At 43.7% G+C, this 22,643-nt stretch overlaps 1 protein-coding gene across 11 annotated transcripts in view; it reads left to right on the top strand.

The window, feature by feature from the left end:
- LOC110494475 (polyhomeotic-like protein 2) overlaps positions 1-22,643 on the top strand; it is a 45,298-nt gene that overhangs the window by 17,588 nt on the left and 5,067 nt on the right. For 3 of the 11 annotated variants that reach the window (XM_021569572.2, XM_036950538.1, XM_036950533.1), the window contains 12 exons: positions 7,302-7,542; positions 8,869-9,027; positions 9,218-9,304; positions 9,409-9,576; positions 11,373-11,525; positions 11,802-12,084; positions 17,197-17,552; positions 17,731-17,923; positions 21,228-21,433; positions 21,925-22,057; positions 22,187-22,307; positions 22,437-22,557. In XM_021569572.2, the coding sequence (XP_021425247.1) occupies positions 7,360-7,542; positions 8,869-9,027; positions 9,218-9,304; positions 9,409-9,576; positions 11,373-11,525; positions 11,802-12,084; positions 17,197-17,552; positions 17,731-17,923; positions 21,228-21,433; positions 21,925-22,057; positions 22,187-22,307; positions 22,437-22,557 (2,163 nt within the window). In that variant the 5' untranslated portion in view covers positions 7,302-7,359. Of the gene's footprint in view, positions 1-3,711; positions 3,880-7,301; positions 7,543-8,868; positions 9,028-9,217; positions 9,305-9,408; positions 9,577-11,372; positions 11,526-11,801; positions 12,085-17,196; positions 17,553-17,730; positions 17,924-21,227; positions 21,434-21,924; positions 22,058-22,186; positions 22,308-22,436; positions 22,558-22,643 lie in introns of those variants that run through there. The other 8 variants (XM_021569573.2, XM_036950535.1, XM_021569574.2 and 5 more) reach the window with 6 other exon arrangements.

Here is a 22,643-nt window from a genome sequence, read left to right on the forward strand (position 1 = left end):
CAGAGTTACCTCGCGTTCCAGTCCTTTTCTGAAGACCAAAGGAATTCTCCGGTTGGAACATTATTTATGTTTTATGTTAAAAACATCCTAAAGATTGATTCCATACATCGTTTGACATGTTTCTAAAGGACTGTAACGGAACTTTTCGAGTTTTTGTCTGGATGAAGTGCCTGCACCTCATGAAGATGGATTGCTGGGCTGAACACGCTAACAACAAGTGGCTATTTGGACATAAATGATGGAACTTTATGGAACAAATCAGTAATTTATTGTCGAACTGGGATTCCTGGGTGTGCCTTCTGATGAAGATCATCAAAGGTAAGTGAATATTTATGGTGTTGTTTTTAACTTTGTTGATTCCAAAGTGGTGGATATTCCTCTGGCTGTTTTGGGTTCTGAGGGCCGTTCTCAGATTATGCTTTTTCCGTAAAGTTTTTTTGAAATCTGACACAGCGGTTGCATTAAGGAGAAGTCTATCTTTAATTCTGTGAATAACACTAGTATCTTTTATAAATGTTTATTATGAGTATTTCTGCAAAATCACTGGATGTTTTGGAATCAAAACATTACTGCACGTAAGGCACCAATGTAAACTAAGATTTTTGGAAATAAATATGCACATTATCGAACAAAATATACATGTATTGTGTAATATGATGTCCTATGAGTGTCATCTGATGAAGATCATCAAAGGTTAGTGATTAATTTGATCTATATTTCTGCTTTTTGTGACTCTGTTTGGCTGGAAAAATTGCTGTGTTTTTTCAACTTGGCTATGACCTAACATAATCACATGTTGTGCTTTAGCTGTGAAGCATTTTTGAAATCGGACACGATGGGTAGATTAACAAGATGTTTATCTTTAATTTGCTGTATTGGACTTGATAATGTGTGAAAGTTACATATTTCTAAAAATATATATTTTTGAATTTCGCACGCTGCCTTTTCAGTGGAATGTTGTTGAGGGGTTCCGCTAGCGCGTTCACTAGTTGCAGACAAAATGAGAAAAAGCTCTGTTAAAGTCCGTAGAAACATGTCAAACGATGTATAGAATCAATCTTTAGGATGCTTTAGCTGTAAAGCATGACACAAGTAATTTTTCCAACAATTGTTTACAGACAGATTATTTCATTTATAATTCACTGTATCACAATTCCAGTGGGTCAGAAGTTTACATACACTTAAGTTGACTGTGCCTTTAAACAGCTCGGAAATTTCAAGGCCTACCTTCACTCAGTGCCTCTTTGCTTGACATCAGGTGAAAATCAAAAGAAATCAGCCAAGACCTCAAACAGAATTGTTGACCTCCACAAGTCTGGTTCATCCTTGGAAGAAATTTCCAAACTCCTGAAGGTACCACGTTCATCTGTACAAACAATAGTACACAAGTATAAACACCATGGGACCACGCAGCTGTCATACTGCTCAGGAAGGAGCCGCGTTCTGTCTCCTAGAGATGAACGTACCTTGGTGCGAAAAGTGCAAGTCAATCCCAGAACAACAGCAAAGGACCTTGTGAAGATGCTGGAGGAAACGGGTACAAAAGTATCTATATCCACAGTAAAACGAGTCCTATATCGACATAACCTGAAAGGCCGCTCAGCAAGGAGGAAACCACTGTTCCAAGACCGCCATAAAAAAACCAGACTATGGTTTGCAACTGCAAATGGGGACAAAAATCTGTCTTTTTGGAGAAATGTCCTCTGGACAAAAATATTAAACTGTATTAAACTAAAAAAAAATCTAAATCTGAGACGACAGGGTGATTAACAAAAGGCTAAGCTGTGTTTCGCTATATTTCACTTGTGATTTCATGAATATGAATATTTTCTAGTGAGATTATTTGACCGTTGTGCTATGCTAATTAGTGTAGTTGCTGACAATTCTCCCGGATCCGGGATGGGTAGTTCCAAGAGGTTTTAAATGTATATGGCTAAGGTGTATGTCAACTGTACATGAGTATTCAGACCCTTTACTCAGCACTTTGTTGAAGTTTCTTTGGCAACGATTACAGACTCGAGGCTTCTTGGGTATGACGCTACAAGCTTGGCACACCTGTATTTGGGGAGTTTCTACCAATTCCTCTCAGCAGATCCTCGCAAGCTCTGTCAGGTTGGATTGGGAGTGTTGCTGCACAGCTATTTTCAGGTCTCTCCAGAGATGTTCGATCCAGTCTCTGGCTAGGCCACTCAAGGACATTCAGACTTGTCCTGAAGCCACTCCTGCGTTGTCTTAGCTGTGTGCTTAGGGTCGTTGTACTGTGTGAAGGTGAACCTTCACCCCAGCTGAGGTCCTGAGCACTCTGGAGCAGGTTTTCATCAAGGATCTCTCTGTACTTTGCTCTGTTCATCTTTGCCTGACTAGTCTCTCAGTCCCTGCCTGTGGAAAAACATCCACACAGCATGATGCAGACACCACCATGCTTCACCGTAGGGATGGTGCCAGGTTTCCTCCAGACGTGACACTTGGCATTCAGGCCAAAGAGTTCAATCTTGGTTTCATTAGATCAAAGAATCTTGTTTCTCATTGTCTGAGTCTTTAGGTGCCTTTTTGGCAAACTCCAAGCAGGCGTTTTTTGAGGAGTGGCTTCCGTCTGGGCACTCTACCATAAAGGCCTGATTGGTGGAGTGCTGCAGAGATGGTTGTCCTTCTGAAAGATTCTCCTCCACAGAGGAACTCTAGAGCTCTGTCAGTGACTATCGGGTTCTTGGTCACCTCCCTGACCAAGGCCCTTCTCCCCGATTGCCCAGTTTGGCCGGGCGGCCAGCCCTAGGAAGAGTCTTGGTGGTTCCAAACTTCTTCAATTTAAGATTGATGGAGGCCACTGTGTTTTGGGGACCTTCAATGCTGCAGAAATATTTTTGGTACCCTTCCCCAGATCTGTGCCTCGACACGATCCTGTCTCGGTGCTCTACGGACAATTCCTTCGACCTCATGGCTTGGTTTTTGCTCTGACATGCACTGTCAACTGTGGGACCTTACATAGACAGGTGTGTGCCTTTCCAAATCCAGTCCAATTAATTGAATTTACCACAGGTGGAGTCCAATCAAGTTGTAGAAACATCTCAAGGATGATCAATGGAAACAGGATGCACATGAGCTCAATTTCGAGTCTCATAGCAAAGGGTCTGAATACTTATGTAAAGGTATTTCTGTTTTAAAAACCTGTTTTCGCTTTGTCATTATGGGGTGTTATGTGTAAATTATGAAGAAAAAATATATTTAATACATTTTATAATAAGGCTGAAACGTAACAAAATATGGAAAAAGTCAAGGGGTCTGAATACTTTCCGAAGGCATTGTATATGACCCTATCCTGAATGTTCATGTGTAGACTACAATGTATGCTTATAGACTGATATGTTATAGCCTAACTAAAGTTCTAATGCAATAATAACAGATTGAATAACATTTTCTCTAAAATAAATAGATAGCTCTATACATTTACAGATTTAGTTTTGTGCTTATCCAATATGATTTTGGTGATGGTTTGGCTATTATATGGCCGAGGCTTCATGCTACCATATTCAGTATTCTGGCAGGGGGAGGGTAGAGGGTGAAATCATTATCACCATCTTCATTAGAGAGGGTCCTTCTGACCAATCAGCATACTGCACTGCACTGGGATTCCATAGGCACCCAGTTGACTGTCGCTAGGATACCTCATAATCAGGAGGAAGGCCTGGTTGGCAGGCTGTGTCTGTGTTGATGTTGGGATGGGGAGCAGAGTGTTAGTAGGGGATAGAGAGAGAGAGAGAGGCTAATGTTTGAATCCACCACACAGACATAGGCAGACAAAGAGGAGCAGCATCCTACAGGACCAGGGTCCCGGGGGATGGGGCATCACACTCCCGCAACACGCTGGGGGGCCCAGAGGAGGTAGGAGCATTGGGGGCGTTGTCTCTGCAGCACCCCTTAAAGCCTTTCTAAAAGCCATTGATGTACATTAGCTGTGCTCTTTTACTATATTGATCCTGATAATTTGACTAATGCATTTTGTGGTGTGTGTGTGTGTGTGTGTATATATATAAATATAAATAATTTGTGTCAACACAAACCGTCCTGGTCCTCGATAAGTGATGGGGGCTACTGCTCTTACTGCACTCTTAGCTCTGTAGAGACAAATGCAAATTGACACCAGACTCTCATTTTGGTCTGGAATGACAAGAGCAAGCCTATGAATCCAATAGCATATTTGTTATATCTCTGTGTCTAGAGACTTGGTGTGCGATACAGCCCACTCCTAGTTTAGCCCTGTGCTCTCACCAATGCGACCCAGTACAGGATTCCTGCTGCCTGCCAGTTGTGGGGGAGTAGGGTTCCATGACTGATGGATGAGTGATTCCTCTTGGAGAGACAGGGGCAGCAGGTTTGCCAGAAAAGGCAATAAGTCCGAGGCTGTTCCCTACACCATGATGAAGAGAACAATGCTTTGTTCGATCCAAAATCCCTGTGTAACCAGACTAGATGTCAGGCATAACTCTCTCTCTGGAGCAGCCTTAATTATAGGGGGTACATCCAGATGTGAAATAATGCTCTCAATGATTGGAATTTTTGGCAGCATAATGCTTTTGTATTGTATAGCCATGGGTAACCAGTAACTGTATGATGCTGTGTGTTGGAGTTCGTCTGGTTGTGCATGAGGTTGTAATACACAGTACCAGACCTTATGGTGGAACAAGGCGAGGTTTGCCATCACTCAATGTTTCTTAACCTACAGTGCACTGTATGCTACAGCTATGCCTGAACCACTGAAAGTAGAATTAAAAGGAGGGGAGAGAAAATAGCTTAGGAATTGCAGCATCGATGTTAAAGATCTTATTAAATGATTTCCATCACAACCCTCCCCCAACCACTCACACAGTCAAAATCCACAATACATTCCAAAAACTCAATCTCATCCCTAGGTTCTCTCTTTCCCAGTCCACCTTCCTCCCAGCGTTCTTAACCCCGTCAGCTGTTCTGCTCTCTCAGCCCATCCATCTCATCTGCTCAGTCTACTGAACCTCACTTCCTCTGCTAATGGGGCAGCAGAGCACTAGGGTGACGTCAATCACTGGGATGCTCTAGAGTCAACTACTAATCTGTTCATTCTCACATGTTGAAGATTGAAGACAGAAAGGGTTCAGCAGCCAAAAGTCTAATAAAAGAGTGATTGGAGTAGATACAGTATAGGTGTACTTTAACTGTCATTTAAGTCCTTATGTTGTCAGTCAAGCTGTGATTAGATACACCCTTTTTTCACTTAAATATGTCACTGGAATTCATTATCTTTCAGAACTTTTATTTTTCTGCCACTACCAAATTGGATTTAATGCTCACCATTAGACATGTTGAATTAAGTGGGCTATTGTTGTGGTAATCTGAGAATGGCGTGGGGTTAGTTTATTTTTAAAAGGCCCTTGAAACTCAGTTCCTCTTCTCTGTTATGAATTTCAATACAAAAACAAAACGGCCTTCATTCACCAGAGAGCTCACGCATGGTGTGATAGTTACGGGCATTTGTATTGATGAAAACCTACACGTCCCCTGTCTGATTAAGTTGCCTATTGTCCATGGGGTTGGTTCTTATATAGGTCGGAATTTGAGATAGAATATCCAAAGGAACATAATAATAAACCAACTTTCCAAACGTGGGTCTGCTGCACTCTCTTCCTCTGTCAAAGTAAAAGTCCCCCACAAATTATCGCTTGCTTGCGCACATAAGGAGCACGTGCATTACTTTTATTTTGACATGTGTTGAAGCAGAGAGTAGGTGATATGCAATGCACCTGCTGCAAACCCACGTTTATTTAAGTTCCTTTGGTTATTTTGTCAAATTCCACCCTATAGAAGAACCAACCGCATGGCAATCGGCGGAATAAGTTCAAGTGGAATTGTATTCAACATTCGTGACACAGTGGACGTGAAGCTAGCTTTCCTGTTTTGACAATAGCTTTTTGCGTGCTGATGTCCAAGAGATAGCATCGGTGCATCACGCCTGAGTGTGATGGGGCCTGTAACGATGTGGACTGCAGCCAGCTAGTTATCTAGTTTCCTAACTTACTCATTCTCCTCTATTCCCCATTCATGGACCTGAATATGACCTGCTCATTTTTTATTTAGCTAGCTAGTGTTCTTGATACTGTGTAACACCATGTTAATGTGTAAAATCGCTATGCAGGCCAAGTATGCATATCATCACCCTTGCAAGATGCTTTTAGCAACGCTGGTATATTGACACTAGCGTTGTTGGGAATTGGGTTGCAAAAAAACCTTAACAGACGGCAGGAAGCCAGAAGTTATATAAAATTCAATTTCAACTTACTCTGCCGGTGGTCTGGATGGTTGGTCCTTATAACCGGGGAATTGGAGACAAAATATCTAAAGGAACATATTAATAAAAATACTTTCCAAACGTGTGTCTGTTGGATTATTGTGGGTCTGTTTTATTTTGACATGAGGTAAACAGAAGAAGTGGGTCAACAACAGATCCACTTTTGGAAAGTCTTTAATAATACGTTCCCTTTAGACATTTTGTGTCAAATTCTGCTTGGCCTTCATAGCGACATTAGACATTAACAACGATGTTACACAGTATAAAGAACATTAGCTAGCTAAATAAAAATATGGGCAGGTCATATTCAGGCAGTTATGTTTATTGAATGTGTATTGGTAAATATGAATACTGAAGGTCTAAATATTAGCTCTACATTGAGATATTTCCTGTTTACAATTTAATGTTTATAATTAAAATTGAGATACTTGAAGCTCACCTGTTTTGAAGTCTGAGTTTAATTTACCCCTTTTATTGGACCAAGAGGCATTGTTCAGGGAAGGGATAGGCAATTGAATTGTTTTCAGTCTGCTGAGGTTGTGAAACAAAGAGGGGCTATATTCCTAATGAACAATGTCATTGTAAGCTGTGCCATGTCGCTTATGCATTTGTATTTAGCCATCTAGGGATCTTAAAGTTAATTCAGCAAAAACATATTTGTAACTCAATTTCCTTTTTGTTTTGTGTACATAGTTTGGTATTTTCGTCATTCACTAATGTTATATGGACATCCTGCATTCCTGCACCTGTAAATAACCCATTCTGTCTCATTTTAGCACATACTGAAATAAGACAAGTATGTATACACAATGATACATTGTATATCGCCTTAGGAGCGTAATGTCATTCTTATACATGCTTATAGGCTTTAGGGATGCTTTCTTAAGTTATACTGAGTGGGCTTACATAGTGACTGTCATGAACATGGCCCAATATGTCTGAGCCCTATGGCTTCATTTTAACGTCCCTGTTTCCTGTCTTGTAGGTTCAGGAGAGCTTGTCCAAAGGGCAGCAGGGGAAGGGCCAAACGAGGAGAGGGCACCATGGACATTGAGCAGGGGCCTCCAGCCTCTAGTGCCAGCAGCACTGGAGCCACTGCCACCAGTACCAGTACGACCAGTAGCAGCACTACCACCAGCAGCAACAGCACAGGAAGACAGGCTGTGCCTCAGATCTCTGTGTACAGCGGGATTCCTGACAGGCAGACGGTTCAGGTAAACTTCAGGGTAAAAAAAAAACATGCCAGTCCAGTGTGACACACACCCACATACACATGTTTTGCATAAACCGTTTTCACCATTTGCGTTCCCTGCAATAATGAAATTGTCATTGCCCTACTGCCATCTGCTGGTTAAACCATGCATGCACTGTACATCGGCCAGTATTGTACTAAGCTCACTATGGAATTTACTACAATGCTTATAATAAACAAGAAAACTATTATTACATTTAGACAAAGGTGCAATTTAATAATGTTTTCGCATTGTTATTTGATGTAGTACACTGGCATCATGTAATCTATCATTACTGACGACAGCAGATCAGGGTTTCTATGGTTCCAGGCTCTGTCCTCTGCTATTTGACCATTGACCAATGTGAAACCCAGCTTGGATTAGGCTCTCAGTTTAACCTCCTCTTAAAGGGTGACTGACAGATCTTAGGTCTCTTCTATCCTTTCTTTCTAATGCATGCGCTCATCTGCCCGTAGGGAACTAGCAGCATTGTCACTACCGGCCTACTTAACAGTGCAAGGCTTGTCATTTGGGCTCAATAAGAGAGAAGTGAATGGATGTTCATCACAATCTCCGCCCTCTTTTCTGCAGCGCCAGCTGTGCCATCAGAGTCCCTGGGTTCGCGCCCAGGCTCTGTTGTAACCGGCCGCGACCGGGAGGTCCGTGGGGCAACGCACAATTGGCCTAGCGTCGTCCGGGTTAGGGAGGGCTTGGTCGGTAGGGATGTCCTTGTCTCATCGCGCACCAGCGACTCCTGTGGCGGGCCGGGCGCAGTGCGCGCTAACCAAGGTTGCCAGGTGCACGGTGTAGCCTCCGACACATTGGTGCGGCTGGCTTCCGGGTTGGAGGCGCGCTGTGTTAAGAAGCAGTGCGGCTGGTTGGGTTGTGTATCGGAGGACGCATGACTTTCAACCTTCGTCTCTCCCAAGCACGTACGGGAGTTGTAGCGATGAGACAAGATAGTAGCTTGGATTGGATACCACGAAATTGGGGAGGAAAAGGGGTAAAAAATTAAAAAAAATGTATCATGAAGATTGAAGAAAATATGTGCTCAAGGCCATAAGGGTGAGCATAGGATGCAAATAAGTCCATTACAATGTGCAGGAGTGAGGCTGTTCTCCCTACATGAGAAGCACATTTTGCAACGGGGACCAATATACCTTAGGAATCTCCCATACCTGCTTTTCAATGGCTCAGTAAAAACAGTGCAATTGGGACTTATTGTTTTCAGAGCATTACTCCAACCCAGTAAAAGTCCTTTTTAGAGCCTGTTGTTGAGAATGTTACCCCAACCTGTCTCTTTCTCCATGTGTACTTAAGGTGATCCAGCAGGCATTGCACCGGCAGCCCAACACGGCTGCGCAGTACCTGCAGCAGATGTACGCAGCGCAGCAGCAGCACCTCATGCTGCAGACAGCAGCCCTCCAGCAGCAGCACCTGAGCAATGCACAGCTCCAGAGCCTAGCCGCCGTACAGCAGGTGAGCACTGGAGACACAAGAGACTGTTAAACTGGCGAATTAAACAGGCCGCCAACAAGCTGTGTTAGGATTTTAACAAAGACGTGAGATAAGGTCAGTGCTGGGGTTAGGGTTCTGAAGTTATCTTCAGATTAAGAGAAATATACTGTAAGTGTTGATCCCCTAACTGTTCTCACCTGTCATGCCACAGGCCAGTATTGCGGCAGGAAGGCAGAGCTCCACCCAAAATGGCACTTCATCCCAGCAAACAGGATCATCCCAGGCCACAGTGAGTGCAGTGAGTCATGTCTAGTAACTTAGGGGCCGGGTTCATAGATGTGTAATGTTTTTGTTGTTGGTGATGTTCTGTAATCCTTTCTGTCTTCTCTGTCCTTTCCCCAGATTAACCTGACCACGTCCCCGGCTGCAGCCCAGCTGATCAGCCGAACCCAGAGTGTTAGCTCCGCCCCAGCCGGCAGCATCTCCCAGCAGGCCGTGCTCCTGGGCAGCACGTCCAGCCCCACCACCCTCACTGCCAGTCAGGCTCATATGTACCTGCGTGCCCAGATGGTAAATCCCCAGGAGCATGCCCACTTGCACACACTAGCTGGCTTAGCCAAACCTCTGGAGGCTTAGTGTGATGGAAGTGTTTGTGTGTGCTGTTTGTGTCACCACTGTTGGAAGGAGTGTAGTAGGAAGGTTGTCCTGCATCTCAAACTGAATCAATTCAGTCTGATTACTTCACATTTTTTAAAGAGTTTTGGACAGATGATGCATGGGGAGAGTGAGTGTGAAAGAAAGTGACAGAGAAAAACCAGCTGCTTACAGTATTCTTTTCTGTGCCCAAACCCATGGAGGAATTGTCTACATATACAGTACCAGTCAAAAGTTTGGACACCTCCTCATTCAAAGGTTTTTCTTTATTTTTACTATTTTCTACGTTGTAGAATAATAGTGAAGACATCAAAACTAGAAAATAACACATGGAATTGTGTAATAACCCCCCAAAATTTAAACAAATCAAAATATATTTGAGATTCTTTAAAGTAGACACCTTTTGCCTTGATGACAGTTTTGCACACTGTTGGCATTCTCTCAACCAGCTTCATGAGGAATGCTTTTCCAACAGTCTTGAAGGAGTTCCCACATATGCTGTGCAGTTGTTGGCTGCTTTTCCTTCACTCTGCGGTCCAACTCATCCCAAACCATCTCAGTTGGGTTGAGGTCGGGTGATTGTGGAGGCCAGGTCATCTGATGCAGCACTCCATTCCTCTCTTTCTTGGTCAAATTGCCATTACACAGACTGGAAGTGTTTTATGGGTCATTGTCCTGTGAAAAAAAAATGATGGGATGGTGTATCGCTGCATAATGCTGTGGTAGCCATGCTGGTTAAGTGTGTCTTAAATTCTAAATAAATCACACAGTGTCACCAGCAAAGCACCCCCACCACACCTCCTCCTCCATGCTCCATGGTGGGAACCATCATCTGTTCATCTAGTCTGCTTCTCACAAAGACACGGTGGTTGGAACCAAAAATCTCACATTTGGACTCATACTAAAGGACAGATTTCCACTGGTCTAATGTCCATTGCTTGTGTTTCTTGACCCAAGCAAGTCGCTTCTTATTATTGGTGTCCTTTAGTAGTGGTTTCTTTGCAGCAATTCGACCTTGAATGCCTGATTCACGCAGTCTCCTATGAACAGTTGATGTTGAATTGTCTGTTACTTGAACTCTGTGATGCATTTATTTGGGCTGCAATCTGAGGTGCAGTTAACCTATCCTCTGCAGCAGAGGTAACTCTGTGTCTTCCTGTCATGAGAGCCAGTTTCATCATAGCGCTTGATGGTTTTTGCGACTGCACTTGAAGAAACTTTCAAGGTTCTTGAAATGTTCCGCATTGACTAACCTTCATGTCTTAAAGTAATGATAGACTGTCGTTTCCCTTTGCTTATTTGAACTGTTCTTGACATACTTTGGACTTCGTCTTTTAACAAATAGGGCCATCTTCTGTATACCACCCCTACCTTGTCACAACACAACTGATTGTCTCAAATTCATTAAGAAGGATAGAAAATCAACAATTAACTTTTAACAGTGCACACATGTTAATTGAAATGCATTCCAGGTGACTACCTCATGAAGCTGGTTGAGAGAATGCCAAGAGTGCAAAGCTGTCATCAAGGCGGTGGTTACTTTGAAGAATCTCAAATTTGTTTAACACTTTTTTGGTTACTACATGATTTCATAGTTTTGATGTCTTTGCTATTATTCTGCAGTGTAGAAAATAGTAAAAGTAAAGAACATCCCAATGAGTAGGTGTGTCCAAACTTTTTACTGGTACTGTATGTTGGTGTGTGATTTTCAGGCACAGCAAAGCAACCTTGTGCAAGTAGCTAGGAGCCTAGGCCGTGCTGTTCCTTTGTCCCCCCAGCTCATCTTCACACCTACGGCCACAGTGACTGCAGTCCAGTCTGAGAGCTCCACGCAGTCCTCTGGACAACAGTCTGCCCCCTCACAGGTACCCTATTATTATCTCAACTATAGGCTAATACCATACACACAGAGTTGCTGTAGTAACTGCACTAGATGGCATGTAATATCAGCACAGTGAACTATAATTCATACAGGTGGATAGCAGATGCATTATGTTTACAGTTATGCTGTGATAACTAATTCAGTCTAAAAAAGTGCATTTCTCACTAATTCTGGAGACACTTGACTGTGGGGCACCCCACCTCTCTTGCCCCAGGCCATGTGTCATTGCCTCCAGCACCTGACCTCTGTGTCTTTTCAGGTCCAGAACCTGGCTATCCGTAGCCAGCAGGGGGCGTCCATGTCCTCCTTTCAAACACACAACCTCCAGGCCCTCAGCCTAAAGCAGACCCCTGTCGCCATCCAGCCCTCTCCCCTGCTCAAAAACCCCAGCCAGGGGAGCCGGGGCTCTGGGGGGAAGGGCAGCTCATCCGACGTCCCCTTAGATGGGAGCAAGAAGGGGGAGAGCATTGTGACAGAGGTGTGCGCTATAAACATGAGTCGCAGCATCACAGCTTTGAGTGGCCAGCCTCTCAGCACTCCAGGTATGTATCAACCCAACATTCACTAGCTTCTACAGACACTGGCTTTCATATTATTTCATGAAGTTGACCCATTCCCCGCTTGGAGATTTAGGCAGGTTTGCTGAAATTATGTATTGTTTTTTTGTCCAGCATCACTAAATCCACTGGCTGTTGTGAGAAGGCATCATTTTGCTGAGCTCCTTGATGACACTGAATACACTGCCCCTGTGACTGTTTGTAGTAAGCTAGCTAGATGTCAAGTGGCTAGATGTCAAGATAAAGCTTATTCGTTACAGCAGAGACATTCAATCCCCCCCTGGATCGAGCTCCCTGTTGCCTAAATTGTTTTGTGTGTAAAAAAAAGAAATAACGCCCCTTGTGTGCACTCCCGGTAATACCATATACGGTACAGAAATTGTATGAAAATCTGGATACCGCCCAACACCTACTCTGTGCCACAGATGCATCTTTTTAGACCACTTATTGTGTGACTGAAAGTCAGCAGCTGGGTGGTTTTGTCACAGAGAATGGCTGTGTATATGCCAGCAGTTGAACAGATTATGTGTGTGAGAGAGTGCGTGTGCTAAGCACTGCATGGGTTAATTTTGTGTGTTGTGCCGTACGCCAGACTGGATGGATTAGCTGAGCGTGCGACTGCACAACTGTGTCTTTGTCTCGCTTTGTTTAAGTAATGGATTCTGATTAAACTAAAGGAAGGATGAATCTGGCTACATACACTTATAAAATTAACATGGGTTGCCATGGCAGTGGCCATGGGGAACAGACAGGTGTGCCCTGGGGATGTGAGAAGTATTCTGTCAGTTCACAGTGGATGAGACAAGAGGGAGATGGGGTAGCAGCAGTGGTGCCTGCCCGGTGGACTGGGGTTTAGGGTTGGATAAGAAGCTTCAATTTATACAGCTGGGTGACAAAAATCCATAGCCTGAGTTGATGTGATAAATAGAACAATAAGTTTATAACATTAATGTGCACCACATTTGTTTTAAATGATCCTTTAAACTAATATTACAAGTTTGATGGTTGTAGCCATCAATTGTCCCATTAACGATCACCTATATTAGCAAACTTCACATTTCTCTAGTATGGGCTACTTATTGGAATGAAGGATACCCCTGCGATAAGTCCCTGCTCTACCATCTTATTCTATATGCACTGGCATCAACTGGGTCATTCATTATATATGTTGGTTCTTCAATGGACTCTAAGGTATCTGCATGCCTCAGTTCGGCTAGCCGAAGTCGGCTAGTCGAACCGAACGAGTGTGATCACATACCCCCTTAAAAAATCCTTTGCTTGAAAAATGAGGGGAAAAGTGTCAATAGTACTTTTTGTCCCTTTTGAGACACCGTAGCCAGTATACACTTCCCTCTGAATTAATCTATGATAACGCAAGAAATCTGTCATGAATTTACGTTTTTGCCGAGGAGATCTTAGTCCCACAATTTTACATCTAACTTAAGATGCTTGGTGCAGTATTTCTCTATAAAAAATGTGCATGAAAACAAGTGGTCTCTTTGTTGAATGACAACAAAGACGATTGAAGAATCCCTACTGTTGACCAATCACCGACGACGGGGCTTAGATTTCGGCTCCGAATTTCGGCTTGCCTCCAGAAAGATGTGTGTGCCTGAACAGCCGAAGGAAAAAGACCAAAACGTCACAAAATGTTGTCGTAACATGCACAAACTTTTCCAAACTATTTCGGTTCTGAAGCATGCGGATGCCTTTATTCTGTTAGGCAACAGAATTTTGTAATTTTGAAGATGGAAATACTTCAATGAAACACAAGTCCAATCTACCCCTCAATAATAATAATAATAATAGGCTACATAACAAATGTCGAAAGCAGTTTTACTTTCAACATGCTGTGAGAGAACACAGCATAGGAATAGGCCTAGTTTGTGTTGCCGTCTATTTTAGGACCGAGTAGTAATTGAGCCATCGGAGAGAAGAAGAGAGCAGATCTTGTGGGAGCAGCAGTGTGTCTGCTATTCCTACCACAGACAGGAGCTCGTTTTCCCTTGAATAGGGATTGGCTGGAAGCAGCTGTTCTGTTCATTGTGTACTTTAGTCTTTTCATCACCTCCTCCTTGGCAGACAAGTCTTCCCAGCACCCTACTACACCCACAGAACAGCACCGCATCAAACCCCACAAAGACTACCTTCCAGACTAACAGTCTAGTTCTATGCCCCTGCTAACTGCACTGTGGTTTTCATTTTTTTCAACAAAGAAATCTGGCCCTGGTGTCAAGTCTTCTCTTCAGTTGTCTTTGTGATTTGAAGCATAGCTTTAAGTTGGTTTTTAGCTAAGCATCTGTTTATGTGTTTGGACTGAGTGTAGTACACCTGAAAGGATCTCCCCATTCTCTGTTAATTCACCAAGGCCTTGAGTGCTTCCATGTACCCATACATAGAATCTCCATTACTTACTCCTTTTAACAAGCACTTAAAACACAATTAGTATAGATATGTTTGACATGTACACAGTTTATTAGGCACCTCACCCTGTTCATAAAAATGGTTTCGGTCCTACAGACAGTGAATCATGTGGCCGTGGTTTGCTATATAAAGTAGGCAGACAAGCATCGAGGCATTCAGTTACTGTTCGATTGAACGTTAGAATGGGGAAAACTGACCTAAGCGACTGAGCGTGGTATGATCTTCGGTGCTAGGCGCGCCGGTTACAGTATCTCAGAAAGGTCTGGCCTCCTGGGCTTTTCGAGCATGATGGTGTCTAGGGTTTCCCCAAGAATAGTGCGACAAATAAAAAAAACATCCAATCAGCTGCAGTCCTGTGGGCGAAAACAGCTCGTCAAAGGAGAATGGCAAGAATTGTGCAAGCAAACAGGCAGGCCACAAACAGGCAAATTACAACAGCGGTGTGCAGAATGGCATCTCGGAGCGCACAACTCGTCGGTCCTAGTCACGGATGGGCTATTGCAGCAGACGACCACACCTGTTTCCACTTCTATCAGCTAAAAACAAGAAGAAGCAAGAGATCACTAACACTGGACAATTGAGGAGTGGAAAAACATTGCCTGGGCCGACAAATCCCGGTTCCTGTTGTGTCATGCTGATGGCAGTCAGGATTCGGCATAAGCACCATGAGTCCATGGCCCCATCCTGCCTGGTGTCAACGGTGGTGGTGTAATGGTGTTGGGAATGTTTTCCTGGCACACGTTAGGTCTCTTGATACCAATTGAGCAACGCCACAGCATATCTGAACATTGTTGCTGACCAGGTGCATCCCTTCATGGCAACAGGTTGGTCCGACACGGTACTAGACAGGTGTACCTAATAAGCTGGCCAATGAGTAGTTTTTCTCAAGTTGTGTTAAGATGTGTGTAAAGTGATTTACACTGATGTGTGGGTGAGGTTTCTAAACTAAAGCAGCAGCAGTCGATTGCAGAAACTCAGGGATTTTCCAAGATCTGCTGTTGAAACATTTCCTCTAGACATCCTGAAACAACACACAGGCATGGGGGAGTGGTAGCGTAGTGGGGCCATAGAGGGGGGTCTGGACTGAGTCATTCCACTCCTTAATCCCAAGGCCTTGAGGGAGAAAGGCATTTCAATGAATCCCCCTTTCTCTCCTTCCAAGACATTTCTCTGTTACTCATTAAAATGCTTGAAAAAGCTGTCAAGCAGGACTCTGATTCCTGTTTCTTGTATCCGGTGAGCACCGGTTGGGAAATCCACTCATCTGTTCACACAAGGGCTAGCTAGGTCTATTTGCTGAATTGATAGTCATTATTATACAACCTCTGTTTTCTATTTATCCTTAATGAGGGCTGGGTGGTAGGTGTTATCATGTAATGTAACACTTTACTGTGTTATCATGTAATGTAACACTTTACTGTGTTATCATGTAATGTAACACTTTACTGTGTTATCATGTAATTGAGAGTATCCGTCCAGGGCTTTTATCATAATACTTTCTGGAAGATGTCGGTCTTTACCCTGTACTTAGTGAAACCATAGCTAACCACATGCTGTGGTTTACATAGAGTTTTGCCGTGTGAAAATCAAACACTTTCCAGCAGATCCTGTGGTATAAATAACTAATGACATGCAATTCTGCCGGATGGAAAGGTCTCTATTTTCACAGCAGGGTAGAGACTGTGGTTACAGAGAAACATTCAGACCAGATGGAGCCTATCCCACACAAAATATACAGATAAGGGGTGGGACCCTTATATATTTGGCATCAATCCATAATCAAAAGAGATCCACAAAGGTTAATGTTAGACACCTTTAGTTTACTAAAATCATAAAGCTACTGTAAGACCATAGGGCTTACTCCTGAGACAAACAGCTTAACAGCTCCTAGGAGAGATGATGCATTTACAACCCTTTCTCTATATTTCAGTAATGATGAGGGCCAGATCCAACCTCATTGTTTCCTAGGGAAAATTGCTTGGGAAACTGAAGGTTTGGGGGATTGATTCACAGATGACTACATACAGCATGTCATAGATTATTGGCTTCTTATTACCCTCTTGCTTTCTTCCTGCATCTGTCTGGCCCGGGGTGGCAGGTAGCCTAGCAGTTAAGAGCGTTGAGCCTGTAACCGAAAGGTCACTGGTTTGAATCCCGGAGCCGGAAAAAAAAAAATGTCTATGTGCCCTTGGCAAGGCACTTAACCCTAATTGTTCCTTTAAATCGCTTTGGATAAGAGCGTCTGCTAAACATTTTTTATTTTATTATATTGCACTCTTGCTTTCCTCCTGCACATGTCTGGCCTGGGGCTACTCTGTTGGTGTGTAGAGCACTTTTCACTAAATGACAGTATTTGATTGGTTCTGGGAAGATATGGGTCCTGGTTGTAATTTTGTCAGCAAAAACCCTGTCAGGTGATGATAGACCCTTTGGAGACATTAGTGAGTAATGTCTGGTCAAAACCTTGACAACGGTTTAGGGCAAGTCTGTCTTGTGCTCTTTGATGTTACATTTTGCCAACAGTAGGTCTACTAATGGCAAAGGAGAGTAAAGAAACAAAACATTATTCCACTCTTCAATTGTTTTTTGAGTTAGGTAGAGTCCATTTTCCTTTTGTGTACAGACTTAACTGTCAGATTTTTTATGTATCCTATTTCTCGATTTCTGTTCCAGCATACACCCAGATACACCCTTCCCACTCCCTGGTCCATCAGCATAAGCAACAGCAGTTTGTGATCCAGCAGACCCATGCTTCCCAGAGGACCCAGGGACAGCTACTGCAGACTGCCTCCATCCAACCCCACCTGCAGACTCCCTCCCTGGTCACCCAGTCCCCCAGCCAGGCAGGCCCTGTCCCTGTGCTGCCCAAGCCTGCCTCTCACCACCAGCCCTCTACACCCAGCCAGCAGGCAACCATCTTCCACTCCACCATCAGCCCACATGCTCTCCACTCCAGCCTGAGCCAGACCAAAGCCCAGCCAGTGCAACTCACAGCCATCAACCTCCAGATACAACCAGCACTCTCACAGGTGAGTACACAGCAGTAACAACAAGAAGTATGGAAATGGAAGAGGATCACTCTCTCACAATATACAATGAATCAGTAAACAAAATACATTATATCATTAATTTCTAATCAATAGTCAAATATTGTGTTTCACTAAACTCTTTCTCCCTTCTCTCCTCTATTCTATTACGGGCTCCCAGGCTTCCCGATTGGTTCAGGACAGTAAAGGACAGGAGAAGCCAAAGTCATTGGTGGTCAGGGAGCTCTGCCCAACTCCCAGTGTAGAGCAGCAGCCCACCCCATTTACCCCCTCTGCCCCGTCTCCACCACAAGCCACCAAGCCAGCAGAGCAGCCCAAGACTGACCCAGTTATGCCCATCAGCCAACCACAAGGTAACAGGACTTTTGGTTTTAATAAGTTAACAAGTTTTTATCACCCACTTTCTTAGTTATGTTGCCTAGAGGCAGAACTGTAACTAGGGGTCTATTGTTGTCATATCATATTTGCAACCAATTACAACCTTGGAGAACCAGACCAAAGATCAGTCGCTCTGCTATGTACTGCTCTCCAGGTGTGGAGGCAGATCTGTTGTCTTATTATTTATTGTAAGCTGTGCTCGTCGTTTTGAGTCAGGGTGAAGAATTTTGTCTGATCATCCCCAATGGGACCATTGAGGAGAAGTGAACAGTGTTCCAGTCAAGGAAAGTTAAATGATAGATGTGTCAAATTATCGTGGTCAGGAAAATGTGTGTATCTATCCATCTATCTTTCACTCAAATGGAAAATAATCTGTGTTTTATGATGGTAGTCTTACACTCGCACACTAAGGCCCATTCAAAATGCTGAACATGCAGATTATATTAAGAGCTTTCATTTTTATTGCTACTTGTCTTATAAAAATGAAAAATGTAAACCCACAAGGCTCTTTTTTTATGCTTGGGTGTGAATGCATAGTTGAGGTGCTCCACTTGTTCAAAATAAACATACAGTTATCTTTGATGTCTAAAAATAGAGCGGTAAGGCCTGCAAGACCACTGGCTGTCTGCTTGGAACAGATTGCAACACATTCAGAGCCTGCTGAGTGGTTGAACATATCCCAAAGTTACAGAATAGCTAACTGCTCCTGGTTTTAATGGAGTCCATGGTATTTATTGTGCATCTTTCGACAGACATACCAAGAAATGTGCAGTATAGTATGTTGCCATATAAAGAGAAATGGTTTGCAAGAATTGTCTGCAACATTGGGCCACAAGACCTACATTTGTATAGTGGTTCCTGTATGCCAGCAGTTATTCAGATAGATTTGAGACCTATGAATTTTCAGGGCTAAGATTATAGATGTGAGAAGAACCAGAAATGTATATGTCAACATTAAGTGAAGTGTTTCTATTTTAATGTGTGGAAATTGAATAGTAAACTCAAGAAAAGAAAAAAAGAAACGTCCTCTCACTGTCAACTGCATTTATTTTCAGCAAACTTAACATGTGTAAATATTTGTATGAACATAACAAAATTCAACAACTGAGACATATACTGAACAAGTTCCACAGACATGTGACTAACAGAAATGGAATAATGTGTCCCTGAACAAAGAGGGGGTCAAAAGTAACAGTTAGTATCTGATGTGGCCACCAGCGGCATTAAGTACTGCAGTGCATCTCCTCCTCATGGACTGCACCAGATTTCCCCGTTCTTGCTGTGAGATGTTACCCCACTCTTCCACCAAGGCTCCTGCAAGTTCCCAGAAATTTCTGGGGGGAATGACCCCAGCCCTCACCCTCCGATCCAACAAGTCCCAGACATGCTCAGGGCTCTTCGCTGGCCATGGCGGAACACTGACATTCCTGTCTTGCAGGAATTTAAACACAGAACGAGCAGTATGGCTGGTGGCATTGTCATGCTGGAGGGTCATGTCAGGATGAGCCTGCAGGAAGGGTACCACAAGTGGGAGGTGGATGTCTTGCCTATAACGTACTGCGTTGAGATTGCCTGCAACGACAACAAGCTCAGTCCGATGATGCTGTGACACACCACCCCAGACCATGACGGACCCTCCACCTCCAAATCGATCCCGCTCCAGAGTACAGGCCTCGGTGTAACGCTCATTTCTTCGACGATAAACGCGAATCCGACCATCACGCCTGGTGAGACAAAACCGCGACTCGTCAGTGAAGAGCACTTTTTGCCAGTCTGTCTGGTCCAGCGACGCTGGGTTTGTGCCCATAGGCGACGTTGTTGCCGGTGATGTCTAGTGAGGACCTGCCTTACAACAGGCCTACAAGCCCTCAGTTCAGCCTCTCTCGACCTATTGTGGACAGTCTGAGCACTGATGGAGGGATTGTGCGTTCCTGGTGTAACTCGGGCAGTTGTTGTTGCCATTCTGTAACTGTCCCGCAGGTGTGATGTTCGGATGTACCGATCCTGTGCAGGTGTTGTTACACGTGGTCTGCCACTACGAGGACGATCAGCTGTCCGTCCTGTCTCCCTGTAGCTCTGTCTTAGGCGTTTCACAGTACAGACATTGAAATGTATTGCCCTGGCCACATCTGCAGTCCTCATGCATCCTTGCAGGATGCCTAAGCCACCTTCACACAGATGAGCAGGGGCCCTGGGCATCTTTCTTTTGGTGTTTTTTTGAGTCAGTAGAAATGCCTCTTCAGTGTACTAAGTTTTTATAACTGTGACCTTAATTGCCTAATTTAGTGTCTTAAGAACCATTCCACAGGTGCATGTTCATTAATTGTTTATGGTTCATTGAACAAGCAAGGGAAACAGTGTTTAAACCCTTTACAGTTAAGATCTGTGAAGTTATTTGGATTTTTACAAATTATCTCTGAAAGACAGGGTCCTGAAAAAGGGTCGTTTCTTTTTATTTTTTTTTGCTGAGTATATATGAGCAGAGTACCTGTCTATGGAGAGAGAAAAAAAGGGCGGTACCTTATTCAAGTATTTCATTCTTCAGCTCTGCCTGCCTCTCACAATTCGAGCAGGGCTGGGTCGAGCGAGCGTCTCCGCTCTGTCTTGCCTGCTTTGTACAGTTGACTGGATTCTCGCTCGACAGCGCGTTTTTGTATTGAATCGGATTAAAGCGCAAGTGAAGCGGGCAGGAATACGTTTGGTGAGCGAGTTCTTGTTATTTCACTTTTGATATGGGACAGTTTAACTTTTGCAGTACTTTGAAAATGTTTATCATTGTTGCAAGTAGCTACCGAATCGTCTGCTGTTTTCATTCATCGCTAACTACTAACGTTACTCGTTTACCGTAGCCATACGTGTTTTTGCTTTGAAAATTGCAAACTAGTGGTCGACCGGTCAAAAATGAGCGATGTTTTGGACTCGAATTACTTTTGACAGCCGTTTGTTTTCTCTTCATATTTTGATATCGTAATCAATTTACATTAGTAACTATAATACGCGTCTAGTGAGTGATATTACAAACACTTGATATTCGAAGTGGACCCCTTTGCACATGATTTGGCAGGTGGATGATAGATACAGTATATGATGCAAATTTGCTTGAGTACTAAAACGACTGTACAGCAGAGAACGTTAACTACATAATCTGAATAAATATTTGAGCATAATTAAAGTGAAATTAATCAAATTAATCTACTATAAAAAATTGAGTACACACTTTGGCCACATAATTGAAAATTATGCAATGTGTTAACTACTGCTTTGTTTTGTCATTGGCAGGAGTCCCTACTACCAAGAGGTTGAATGCTGCACCTGAGACACCACCCCCAGCCATGACATCAGGAAATGAGAACGAGGCACCCACTGTGACCGGCAGCACCCCCCAGAATGGAGAGAACAAGCCACCCCAGGCCATCGTCAAGCCCCAGGTCCTCACCCACGTCATTGAGGGCTTTGTCATCCAGGAGGGTGCTGAACCCTTCCCTGTAAGTGCCCTCTCCCATGGTACTCCTTAGCAGCTACCAGTAAGCAACATGTCACCATTTCGAGTGCATTCCCACAGGGGCATGTCCCTATTGGCAATAAAAACAAACAATCATACAACTGCACTTACCGTGCTAAGCAATGATAAAGGGTAATGCCTTTCTATTGGTTAACTTAGTAATGAATTCTAGTAGCCTACTGTAGTTCCAAAGCAGTGTATACAGAGATGTCTGTGAAAGAAGGCGCACAAATGTTAAGACCACCTTCCCAGTGTTATCATTCTGAGCAAAATGTTGATACACACACTTAAGTGACTCTTTTGGTGCCTGTTTTACTTATCGATTAAAGATGGCATCCTAGTGGATGTTTGCTGCATGTCTTTTCTCAGGCTTTATTATAGCTTATGGACACTGCATGGTAAGTTTGCCATTGTAGTATTACTGTCATAGCTTGGAAAGAGTAGCATTCATGTGTCACCCTCTGTCTTAACCAGATTGAGCGGTTGCCTGTAATGATGGACAGCCCAAAGAAGCTGCATGAACAGCTCTCCTCTGACCCAGACAAGACCCCTGTTAGTAACCCCACCAACACCACAGACTCTGAGACAGAGGAGCTGACCCCTCAAGGTAAGGGAGATCATGGCTGGAGTGATTAAAGGCATGTTATTTGACTATAAACCCCATAATGGACTTTCTAAATAATAACAATTCAGCTGTAAGAGATGTTGTTGATCGACTATTTTGATTTGCACACAGAATTAAAAGACCAAGAGGATTCAGATGCCCCCAAACTGAGATGTGAATTCTGTGGCTGGGTGGACTTTGCCTACAAATTCAAGGGGTCAAAACGGTTCTGTTCCATGGTGTGTGCGAAAAGGTAAGTCACATTTGATGGGCCATTTTCTATGCTTTGACTGGGTTATATCCCTCGGTCAGAGCTTCTCAGTAGTGTTGTCTTGGGATGGTAGTGGCCATAACAGCTATTATCGTTGTTGTGGTGGAATAGGTATAATGTTGGGTGCACTAAGCGGATAGGCCTCTTCCGTCCAGAGAGGAGCAAAGCATCCAACCGCTGGCGCAGAAGGTCACACAACAGCTGCCGCCAGAGTGTCGAACCTAAGAAGCAGGTAGGATCCTCTCCTACTTCTCCACTGACAGGACAGCTCTCCTGTGAATTAACATGCTCCCCTCAGTGACACCAGGGCTGACTCAT

This window comes from Oncorhynchus mykiss, chromosome 17 (genome assembly GCF_013265735.2).
Source record: "Oncorhynchus mykiss isolate Arlee chromosome 17, USDA_OmykA_1.1, whole genome shotgun sequence".
Taxonomy (NCBI): domain Eukaryota; kingdom Metazoa; phylum Chordata; class Actinopteri; order Salmoniformes; family Salmonidae; genus Oncorhynchus; species Oncorhynchus mykiss.